This window comes from Schistocerca serialis, chromosome 2 (genome assembly GCF_023864345.2).
Source record: "Schistocerca serialis cubense isolate TAMUIC-IGC-003099 chromosome 2, iqSchSeri2.2, whole genome shotgun sequence".
NCBI lineage: Eukaryota > Metazoa > Arthropoda > Insecta > Orthoptera > Acrididae > Schistocerca > Schistocerca serialis.
In genome coordinates this window covers 463,198,573-463,211,306 of record NC_064639.1, presented here as the reverse complement: position 1 = coordinate 463,211,306, position 12,734 = coordinate 463,198,573, and the positions used below count along the sequence as shown (strand labels likewise).

General features: G+C 42.8%; 1 protein-coding gene across 2 annotated transcripts in view; it reads right to left on the bottom strand.

Moving 5' to 3' along the window:
- Positions 1 to 271: 271 nt before the first annotated feature.
- LOC126457366 (growth hormone-inducible transmembrane protein-like) overlaps positions 272 to 12,734 on the bottom strand; it is an 87,889-nt gene continuing 75,426 nt past the window's right edge. For both annotated transcript variants that reach the window (XM_050093610.1, XM_050093609.1), the window contains exon 8: positions 272 to 484. In XM_050093610.1, coding sequence (XP_049949567.1) covers positions 397 to 484 — 88 coding nt within the window. In that variant the 3' untranslated portion in view covers positions 272 to 396. The remainder of the gene's footprint in view (positions 485 to 12,734) is intronic.

The window sequence follows — 12,734 nt, the reverse complement described above, 5'->3', positions numbered from 1 at the left end:
TGTTGACTTAATTCACCAAATACTGTAGCGGTAGCCAACACTTCAAGTGCAGACTAGATAAATCTATAAATCAAATTTTATAATACTTTTAACAAATGGGAAAAGGTAATAGGAAAAAAAATTAAACAAAAAAAATCAGTAATAAAGTATTTCTGTAGTTCATCCTAAATAACCACAAAATAATTCTTATCTTGTCATTCTTAGCTTTTTTTAAGCATATAATAAAAGGGTTTCTAATTTACTAACAACCAAAATAATATTACAGTTTGAATTGTCCTGTTGCAATTTTTAAGTTTTTATTAGGTAATAAGAAGTTACACAATAACTTAAGGAAATGAAGTACCAATTTAAATCAATTACAAAGATTATTTTACATAGAATTTAGTTTGATCTTCATTATTTCCTTCTGTTGCTTCCTGAACCAGCTAGAATCATAGCAATTCGTATGAAGATGTTCACTGTATCTAGATAAATAGAGATTGACCTGAAATTAAAAAAAAAGCAGCACAATTAAACCACAGCTGAAAACTGCATTACACTAACCATAACAGTAATCATTCTCTCTGCAGCAGGTATGTGCCAGCAACAAACTTTTTGCTAGATTAAAACTGCTTGTCTAGCATGAAAAATTCATTTTGGAAATACCCCAGTGACTGTGACTAAGCAAATTTCAACTAATAACTTTCTTCCAGGGCTGCTAGTATATCAAGGTATGCAACAGATCTTTTCTAGGGGTTTTGCAAATACGGGGAGAGATCCTGGCAGAATTGAAGATTTAACGACAGGTTTTGAGTCATTCCTGGATAGCTCAGCCAGTAAGAGAATAATTAAGATAGTTTTTTTACAAAGAGACATTACACAAAAAATACACGAAAGAAACAAAACTTTTCATGTTCCTGAGAAATTATTGGATGTGTCATGTTATGTAGTGAAAATTTTCATTAAAATTTATGAACTCTGTAGCAAAGGATGAGCAGTTACCACAGAAGTGTTCTCACTTAGCTGTAGAACGGTATGTACGAGGCCCGACACAAAAGTAACAATATCAATGATAAAAATTTCTATAGTTTGTGTGTATATTGAATTGGTGGTGGATTTATTTTAGGTCCACATACCTCTTTATCAGCTTCTTTTATAGCTCAAAACATTTCTGCAGTTAATTTTCTACGAGGCCACACATGAACATTGGCATTTTTGATTTCTAGTGTAGTAGTATTAATCCACTGCCACTGAGTTGACCAATTTTGACGGAACTTGTCACAGCATAAGAGCACAGTTCAACATTGAAAAGTAACATTTGCTTAATACTGAAAGCAGTCTTCTACTTCTATCGGTTCTATCAATGTTGAAATTACTGATAAAAATAAGCATGTTAATATATAATAGTTGTTTTTAAGAGAGGTAAGCAGGCAGTTAGTTAGTTCTTACTGAATACATCAGCTAGGTACCAAATTACATTGCATTATAAAATATGAAAAACACATACTAACTAACAAACATAAAATTTCAACTCACTGACACATTCTTAAAAACAGATGATTGAGCAATAGTTCAAAATAAACTGTTGGCACAAAGTGTGATGGCCCAGACAGCCACTGCGTCTTCAGGGCAGTGAGGGCAACAGGGAGTCCTGCCAGTCACTCGATGGGCTGGGGTTCCCTCAGAGAGAGAGAGAGAGAGAGAGAGAGAGAGAGAGAGAGGGGGGGGGGATAAAAAAATCCCCTTAATGAATAAACTGTAAAACCAGATCAGCTACTGAGGCATCGTCCCATCGTCCGCTAACATCATAGGTAGCGAGTCAGAAGATTCCACTGCAAGGCGCCTGGGTTAGGATAGTCCAGCAAAATGTGAACAACTGTCAAATGGGCAATGCAACAACACTGAGGTGGATCCTCACAATGGAGGAGACAACCATGAGTCAGCCAAGTATGGCCAATGCATATATTCCAGATTCCAACTCCTCAGAACTTCACGGCGATTAACAATATGATTCTGGACGTGTATACGGCCTGGAACAACCAGGAGATCCGTGAAAAACCTGGGAATTTTTTCATCCGGGGAATCTTTTAGAATTCCAGAAATTTTTCGTTGTTTTAGTTTTCAGTTATATTTTTGTAATTTCGACTGGTAAGAACTGATACTCTAACAAAGGATATTACTGTAGCCCACTACTGCAGAATAATACTGCAGCATTAAAACATGAACGTGCCATATAAAATAGCACAGTGCACATGCAAGCATCTGCCAACAGCAAAATGTGTCTTCCTAGACTATGCAATGCTTCATAACAACAATTTGCCTCCAATGAGTGTGACGTCACAACTGTTTACATTAGATTCATTCAAGCAGATATGAGTGGGCTCATCCACACGCGCAGTGGAGTCGCGTATGAGTACACCTTCTCCCTCTTCTGGCTACAGAAGTGTGGCTGTTGGCTGTGTAAGCAGCAGTAGCAGCAACCAGCCACATGGGGTACCCGGAAAAATGTTACTGGCACGTCCAAGCAGCCAGATTCACACGTGTGCAGCAGGCCCAGCTCTAGTGGAGGGAGGGCGGCAAACTGCAGTATCTGAACCAGGTGGCAATTTTGGGGGGAGGGGAAAATTCATATTCTTGAGGAAAAAAACTGTTTCACAAAGCACCTAGCATCCAGCGCACGTAGGACTATCGATTATTCAATGATTGTGGAACACACCCCCTGCTGGTTTTGGACATTTTTGAACACAGTCTAAGTTGATTTCTGAATGAATTATAAGTTGATTTTTGAATGCGTGCATGATGTGTCTGCCAAGGCTATCCTCGTCGCATCTAGAAATGAATTTTCCTGCAGACAAAACGGGATGGGGCTATACAAGCTGAGCGGAATAAAGCCAAACCAGTGTATGCCAACTGCTGCTTGTTTATGCGATTGATTTGGTTTGCAAATGCTCAGCAATGTTATAATTACTAGTGAAATCCATAGATTCAGACTATCTGAGTAGAAATACACGACTAACAGGAATAACAGGTAGAAAGATTATGTATTATCTTCAAGGTGTATCCAAGAAAGTGAAATGACAAAATTTTTGGCCAGATTGCAACACTAGACAGGGCTAGTTGTAGTCCCCAGCTAGCAGTCACTTAAATTCCATTCTGGGAGTAGTGCGGAAAACGCATTGCACAAACACCTACTAACACCTAACTGGAGAATAATCACTGTATAACTTAACCGGTGATTGTGGCAGGGTTAGTAAAGTTAACCGGAGAATGAGTTTTGACAATGGTAGGAATAGTTACAGAATTAGTGATGACAATATTGTTTGTTAGAACTAGTAAGGAGAAGAAACGGGGACATCACACAAATTATGGAAGAATATGAAGATTCCAAATTTATACAAAAATCTCGTTCTACTACTTTTCGGTCTCGTGCATGAGAAACTGGAGCGTATGAATGAAATGTGAAACTATTTCCTTTTGATTGTAGTAGGCCAAATAGGTACTCCGTGAATTATATTGTCGTACCATAAAAATGGTCGTTATTGCCAAAACAGCCTCGCTTATTTGGTGTGTGTTACAATTGCTGCAATGTTAGAAAGGCCTATTTTCTGTTATCTAGCAGATAGTGACAAAATAGACATAATCAGATCGAGAAACCACACCAGTCTTTGGTACTATTTGTATTAACAGCTTTTTCGGTATTAGATGAGTAATAGTTCTTTTGCAGAAAGGAAAGCATGCCATGTACAGTTGTAGCAAGATTAGAGAGAAAAATCCCTAGGACCTAAGGACTGAAGAAATGTGTACTGTCTGCCTGCGTCTTGTCTATACTGGCTTTAGGTATCCTATATTTAATTTTATGTCACACAGTAGAGCAATTTAGATAATAGGCAATAAAGAGTCCAGATTTTCTGAAGAGTTCTTGTTCTCCCGGTTACAAATAATCCCACACAGTATTAATTGCAATTTTTAAATTTTTTTATATTTTTAAACGGGGCAAATGTCAAACTGGACGACTGGGAGCAGGAGAGGCACTACAGGACTTTTTAATTTCCACTGTCCTGAAATAGTTTGATGGCATCCATTACAAAATACGCATGTTCGAGTTCCACAGAGCGAAATACAGAGACATGTGGTACAAGAATGTTGTTTGAAGAGGCGTGGCATTGCACTTCGGCACGCTTAAGACCAAATAACATGTCTTACATTTCCTCGAAGATATATGTTTTATGCATCAGACTCTTCAGAAAGATGTGCACTACAAAATGAACTTATTTTTGAAAAGTCTTTAATATTTGACGTTCTGATGCGCAGAGCAGTCCAAGTTATATTGCGGTGCGGGGTGGTCTCCATGAGACCCGTGTTTATGTTTATTGATTTTTCTGTTTCCTCTTCGTTTACTGCTCCAACATCACATGAAAACAAGATGGATTTCTGTGGCTGGGAGCTATCAAGTGAATTAAAATACATTCACATAATTACAGAAGGCTAAAATGTGGTACTGGTCTCAGATTTTATTTTATTTTATTTCCACCTTTCCGACAGTCAAGCATTAATCGCCTTGCAGAATGAAGCTATTTTTGTTGGTTTGCTAAAGAAATTTGGCTTTTATTAAGCTTTCCTGCTGAGGCAGTAAATTTATTTGAAACAAAGTGTTTAATTCCACACTATTGGCTAGTTTCAACTGTTCACTGCATTTCAAGGGCACGTTTTCATGTTCTAGCACATATGGCATTATGCCATAATAAAGAACCAAGCATGAGATAATACAGTATGGTACTCTGAGAAAATTTAAGTCCCGAAAATCACACCGAAAAGCTTAATATCAGGTCGAGGCCTACGTCATTGGGAATATGGACATACAAACGTGCGCTTTAAGGCAAACTATGCATTTTAGTATGGTTCACGAAATTCCGATGCTCTTGAAGTATCCTAAGATGTCTTGTTTCTTTTATGACATAATGTAAGTAAGATTTTTTAATGTTTTACACATATTAACATAAGAGCTTCCTACATCACCGTAGCTGCACAAGCACGCCTCTTATCTGGCACTCTCTGGCAACTGCTGAAATGAATGTAACAAGTCGCGGGAAAATATTGCGAATTGGGGTTCGAAAAACGTTATTTTCAAAGTAAATTTCCTTTCATGCAAGATGAACAATGTGCAAGAATGTACGATGAATTTCTTAAATCACAGGGCACTTGCACTCATTTAAAAATCAACTCTTTGATGACAAGCCATTTAGAAGAATTTCGAGCCCAGAAGATCAGAGATTTATGTCGGTATTAAAACTTTTACTGGCGTTTTGTGTAATTTATCTTAAAGTGTAACATGTGCTGAACAGATCAACATTATATGTGAAAGCTTAGCTTCTCTTGTATCTTATTAATCTTCCTGATGAATATGATACGAAAAAGCTTTTCTTTTCTTTTCTTGTAGCAATACTATGTACGAGGGCAGTTCAATAAGTAATGCAACACATTTTTTTTCTCAGCCAATTTTGGTTGAAAAAACCGGAAATTTCTTGTGGAATGTTTTCAAACATTCCCGCTCCGTCTCGTATAGTTTCATTGACTTCCGACAGGTGGCAGCGCTGTACGGAGCTGTTAAAATGGCGTCTGTAACGGATGTGCGTTGCAAACAACGGGCAGTGATTGAGTTTCTTTTGGCGGAAAACCAGGGCATCTCAGATATTCATAGGCGCTTGCAGAATGTCTACGGTGATCTGGCAGTGGACAAAAGCACGGTGAGTCGTTGGGCAAAGCGTGTGTCATCATCACTGCAAGGTCAAGCAAGACTGTCTGATCTCGCGCGTGCGGGCCAGCCGTGCACAGCTGTGACTCCTGCAATGGCGGAGCGTGCGAACACACTCGTTCGAGATGATCGACGGATCACCATCAAACAACTCAGTGCTCAACTTGACATCTCTGTTGGTAGTGCTGTCACAATTGTTCACCAGTTGGGATATTCAAAGGTTTGTTCCCGCTGGGTCCCTCGTTGTCTAACCGAACACCATAAAGAGCAAAGGAGAACCATCTGTGCGGAATTGCTTGCTCGTCATGTGGCTGAGGGTGACAATTTCTTGTCAAAGATTGTTACAGGCGATGAAACATGGGTTCATCACTTCGAACCTGAAACAAAACGGCAATCAATGGAGTGGCGCCACACCCACTCCCCTACCAAGAAAAAGTTTAAAGCCATACCCTCAGCCGGTAAAGTCATGGTTACAGTCTTCTGGGACGCTGAAGGGGTTATTCTGTTCGATGTCCCTCCCCATGGTCAAACGATCAACTCTGAAGTGTATTGTGCTACTCTTCAGAAATTGAAGAAACGACTTCACTGTGTTCGTAGGCACAAAAATCTGAACGAACTTCTCCTTCTTCATGACAACGCAAGACCTCACACAAGTCTTCGCACCCGAGAGGAGCTCACAAAACTTCAGTGGACTGTTCTTCCTCATGCACCCTACAGCCCCGATCTCTCATCGGATTTCCATATGTTTGGCCCAATGAAGGACGCAATCCGTGGGAGGCACTACGCGGATGATGAAGAAGTTATTGATGCAGTACGACGTTGGCTCCGACATCGACCAGTGGAATGGTACCGTGCAGGCATACAGGCCCTCATTTCATTTCAAGGTGGCGTAAGGCCGTAGCATTGAATGGAGATTACGTTGAAAAATAGTGTTGTGTAGCTAAAAGATTGGGGAATAACCTGGTGTATTTCAATGCTGAATAAAACAACCCCTGTTTCAGAAAAAAAATGTGTTGCATTACTTATTGAACTGCCCTCATATATTAACTTAAACCATTAACTTTTCCTGTTGGTGGAATTTGAATTCATACTTTCGTAATACGAAAATATGCAATGTACATGTTGCTACACATCAAAGATCTTTCCAAAACTTGTTTTTCCCCCTGAGTTTTGTTTTCTAAAGTGCTGAGAAATTCTATGCTGCTGTATAAAACCATATCCATTCAAAGGATTGATAAGTTTTACCGTTCCGACGGAAAGTATACTGTCACTTAACATGGAAAAAGTGTATTTTCACCCAGGAGCAAATTTATTTTTAACCGGGAGATCCGGAATTTTTTGCCCTTGTTCGCATATTCACCCTGCTGGAATACTGATCAGAAAGTGGTAGCCGATTTGGCCAGCCTGTCTGAGAGTTCATTCCTCGAGATACTAACGTAAGTGTCCAGACGAAGACCACCAAGCATCCACACTGCTAGAGGGCAAAAAGGGAAGCCCGGATAGCCAGGAACAAGGGATGGCAAACGTAACACTGATAAAGAGCTTGTAAACTGCTCAAAGGGTTGCTACAGATGGGGAAGCACTCACTGGTGCAGGAACGGACACACTTAAGAGCACGAGAGATAGCCATGAACTCCACAGTGAAAAAACTGCAGCCATCTGCCAAGGAGTGGACTTCGTTACATCACACGAATGTAAGCAAAGCCAGGGTAACTGACAACTATTGAGCCATCAGTATAGACAACTTCTAAACCATGAAAAATGCTGAGAATTGAGAGTAATTGGTGACGGAGGGCTTCAGGATGAACCGACTCTTTCGGACTTTGTGACATGTTAAGCAAGAGCTGCAGACAGGGGAGGCACCATGAAGGTGTACATGAACGGGCCAAGAGGAGAAGTGGTAGATGGTAAAGATAGCGTTTAGAAAAAAAAAATGACCTGGGCTGCCACTGCAGGAGGTGGATCCTTGTATCTGGAAAGACCAGATGGTAGTTTGGGTACTCCAGGGAGCAATGGACACACAATGCATAAGCGATCAACTGCACAGAAACCACAATGATGGAACCCCTGCCTCCGGTAGGAGGCTGGTGTCTGGGCAAGTCTGAAAGGTACCAGTTGCCAGTGATACCCCACAATAGACTATATGGTCCCGCAATTGTAATTTCGAAGGTGATGCTGAGCCATATGTGTAATCCAGAAGGGAATGAGCCAATGCTCTGTAGAGTCTTAACGGAGTATAGCAATCTATGCCCCAGTTGGTGTGGCTGAGGCATTGAAGAGCATTGAGGTGCCATCCAAATGTACCGTTTAGTTGATGAAGATGCAGAAGTCATGTCAACCAGGCATCAAAGACCAGTCCCAAAAAATGATGAGAACCCACCACATTGAGATACTGGGCAACAAGGTCCGGATGGGGATGGTTTGTATGGCGATGACAGAAATGCCTCACACTGGTCTTGGCAGCAGAAAAATGGAAGCCATTACTGACAGCCAAAGACTTCACTCTGTGCATTGCTCCTTGCAGTCTACATTCAGCAATTCCCTTCATGGACAAAGAAAATCATCATCAGCATACTACGAGGGGAACACTTTAGGCCCTGCAGCCACCACCAGGCCACTGATAGCCACTAAAGAGACAGACCCTCAAAACAGAACCCTGTGGAACCCCATTTTTCTGCAGAGTGGAGGTGCCACAGGAAACACCAGCCTCTACCTTAAAAGTGCGGCATGGAAGGAAGTTCCAAATAAAAATCAGGAGTGAGCCACAGAGGTCCCACGCATGTAAGGTGGCAAGCATATGGTGGCATCTTTGGTAACTTAAACTTTATGCAGATTGAAGAGAACTCCAACAAAAGATGCCAAGCAAAAGATGTTTGGCTGGCAAATTCCAGGTGGACCACATTATCTGCAGTAGAGTGGCCTCGGCAAAGGACACCCTGGTCGAAGCCACAATGTCCCGGGATTCAACGAACCAATACAGCCTTTGACTCGCCATACATTCAAGTAACTTGCAGAAGACATTAGTTAAACAGATTTGATGATAGCTGTCTATCTGAAATGGCAGTTTACTCAATTTCAAACCTGGAATAACAACCCATTTCTCACCACTGGGAAGAGCGTTCCCCCTCATTGTAGATACAGTTAAAATGGGCAAGTATATGACATTAGCTAGTCCCTGATAAGTGTTCAAGCACTTGGTTGTGCACACAGACCAATTCATGAGCCATCTAGGGACAGAGAGCAAGTGTGCTAGCGAATTCCCACTTGGTAAACTGGGCATTATAAGCCTCAAGGCATTGTGAAACAAAACATAAACAGAAACACAGTGTTTGAGAAGATAGAGCACGGGCAGATGGTGGACCAACACTGAGGCCTGGGCAAAATGTCGAGCAAAGTGCTCTGTGACAGACCAGGCTGATGAAGATATCATTATTCAAGGAAATTCCTGGGACACATGTAGGAGGATGGCGGTCAAAAGCATCCCTGATCTTTATCCATACCTGTAGGGAGGGTGGGAGGGAGGGAGGGAGGGAGATATATATTGGTACCATCTGTAGTGTTGGAGGGCATGACAGTGGTCTTTCATAACTGCAGCAATTTCAGGGTCCACCAAGGGACAGCCTTTGCTTCGGGAGAACCCGAGGAGCAAGGATTCGCCATGCACCAGCCGAAACGATGATGTTGGCCAAATTCTTTAATGGCTCATCAAGCCATTGTGTGGTGGAATAGTTTGGATGGCAGCCAAGGAAAAGGCATCCCAATCAGTAATAGTAAAGGCTCACCTGGAAAGGTGTCCAGGTGAGTGATGCTGAAGAAAATATAAGATTATTGCTGTCACACAACTCATGACTCCCCACTGAATGGAGGGTATGGATACAGGACCACAGACAGAAAGATCAATGGCCAAGAAAGTGCCATGTGCCACACTAAAGTGTGTAGAGACTCCAGTATTGAGGAGGCAGAGATGAAGCCCTGCCAGTTGATCTTCAATAACCTTGCCCTACTTAGTGGTTGCACTACCACCTCACAGACAGTTACGGGTGTTAAAATCCCCAAGCAGAAGAAATGTGGGAGGGAGCTCTAAATGGACCTGAACAGCTGTCACTTCCAGTGCAGTATGAAGAGAAGCACATGATCTAATAATGTCCATGCAGACTGATGTACAGACAACACTGGAGACTCGTAAAGGGCCAGCTTGGTTCTGGCAGAAGGCCTGAAAACCATGAAGAGATGGCGAATGAATATCCATAAAATGAGATACCTGCAATACAACACAAGCTACAGAGCAGAGAGAAAGAAGAGACTCCAATTCCAGAAGGTTACAACAGTAACCGTAGCGGTTCCATCGGATGAGAGTAATACAAGAGGCTGATTGGACAACAAACAGGCCAGAATTGGTCATACTGAGTCAGTGTCCATCACCAGTAACGATGGAGCAACTTCTACGAATGTAAACCATCATGCTCTAAAAGAGAACGAGTGTCCTTGAGGCCCACAGAGTGTGGGTCCTGTGTCTGACTAAGTAACAGACTTCTTGTCCTGGAGACAATTGGTTGGAGGGTTCCTAGAGGAAGCCCCAGCCCTGGCAGATGCCAGAGAAGATAGTTTCTTCTCCAGCCAAGGAGTGGTTCCATGAGGGGAGGGAACAGGAACCACCAGGGAGGAGGAAAGGGAAAGGGGGACAGAACTGAGGTAAGGAGAAAGATGAAAAGACGCAACAGAAGCAAAGGCAGTGGTTACAGGTACCGGATAGAGACAGTTGAATTTCTATGGGGCATCAGTGGGGGACATATGCTTGAGAGTTTTGAATTCATGAACCTTCCCTTCCTTTTTATATATCAGGCAATTCAGCGTGGGAATGATATCCCCCACAAAAACCAGGATGAGGGAACCAGTATCAACGCAATTCCCTTAGGACCTATCTGAACTCACTAGATGAAATGAACACCATAGCGTTCCAGTTTAATTCAGAGTTCTTCATCAGATTAAAGGAGCATAGCCTTGTGGAAAATAACACCTTCAGTCATATTTAAGGACTGGTGAGGAGTAATGGTCACTGAGGGATGTTTCTTAAATATTTGCAAGCACAAAGGGAAGCTGACTGACAGGCAGAAGAGGGTTTAATCAGTAGGGAACCTGGATCCATCCTGGTATCATCAGGGGCTCACCCCTTGGGCACCACCCAGCTGCAGCAAGGGCCACCTGGCACAGTTGCACTGCTGGGAGTTCTGATGCACCGAAAGACAAGTGAACATTCCTAAGCACATAAAAGGTGATGATAGCTCAGGTACCAGAAGTGTGATCCCTGTGTCTTCAGAAGGCTCAGTCAGATGGATACATAAGCAGTTTCACCACACGGGGTGGCTGTATGTGCTGGTGATCTATTGCAGCATTGATTGGTTGGTTGATTTGGTGGAGGGAACCAAACAGCGAGGTCACTGATCTAGAATGGCAGAAATCAAAAGAAACAACAGAAATGGCACAGTTCAGTTAAGGGGAAGGGATAACGTGCAAACAAACAGGGGAGAAGGGGTATCAGGGCAGCACAAAGAAGAACAGGAGGGGGGAGGGGGAAAGGGGGGTGAAAACTGTGAGAACAGGAATGTTCCAAAAATAGTACAGGCGGTAGGGTGCCAGCACCACCACCAATCTGTCCTGACATCTACACCGTACCATTATGATGGTTCAACAGGGATAACAACAGGGGAAGACGACACAAGAAACAGGAAAACAAAATAGCGCAACAGGCCACACAAAATGCAGGGAAAAGGTTGGTATAACCTGGTCAGTGTGGAGGTATGGTCAAGACCTCCATAACCAACACCCACGCTAACTGAGGGACTAAAATTCAGGAGGAAAGTTCAAGGACTTATACCTAAGAGGACAAACCATTTCACGAAGAAAACTGAGGACAGACGTAATCACGTGAGGATCGTCCGCTAACACTCCAGGACAAGGAAGGTGGGAAGGCGTATTTAGTGCAAAGGACCAAAAGGGACAAGCAGTCCAGCAAAATATGGAATATGGATCACTGTGACAGGAGCCACACACCTAAAAAGGGTGTGGCATGGATCACTGTAGAGTAAAAAAACCATGAGTCAACCTAGTATGCCCAATATGAAGACAGTAGAGGACAGCAGGTTCCCGCTGGGAGAGGCAGAGGGAAGATCACCACTTGTCTGGAGTCTTCTAGATGGTGCGAAGTTTATGACATAGGGATGTCATCTCCCAAGAGTTGGCAAAAAGGATTTGATGTAAAGCCGCAAACCTGTCCCCACAGTGAGGTCACGGAGAACAGGTGCCCACAACCCCCAGCCAGATCAGCAGGTTCATTCCCTGAGTTGCCTATGTGGTCAAGAACCCAAATTAAATCAACTGGACATGCAGCATCACCAAGAACAGTGAGAAAGTCATGGATGGCAGATACCAAGGGATGGCAGAATAAACTCCAAGCAATAGCCTGAAGGCCACTCATTGAGTCCATACCTAATAAAACTCTGGTGAGGAGAACCATTTAATAAAGCCGAGGACCCGATAGACGAATACCAGTTCTGCTGTGAACACCCCACATGTGGCAAGCATGAGATGATGATCCATGCCAACAGAGGCTGTGAAGGCATATCCTGCTTGACTGGCAGAGTTTGACGTAAAAAACAATGGCATCTCGTAAATCCCGTAAGAGTGTTTGGAACAAACAGTGGAACACCATTAGACTGATGGAGTCTTTATACCCCCCCCCGAAGAGAACCATCTAAATCTGTGGGCGAGGGGTTATCCAAGCGGATGGCGGTGGGAGTCAGGAGTGAACATGGAGAAGAGGACAAGGAAGGGAGATGGAAGTCACGGCAGAGAGAAGAGGGGCAGAGCCCAATTGGTAAACCTACCTGATGATGGGCAGTGGGTGGGCAACAGCCCGAAGCCATGAAAAGAATATGACAGAGGGGGTAGGCAGGGGAAGAGCAGATACTAACGGCATAGGAAACCAAGAACTCGGACCACCAAA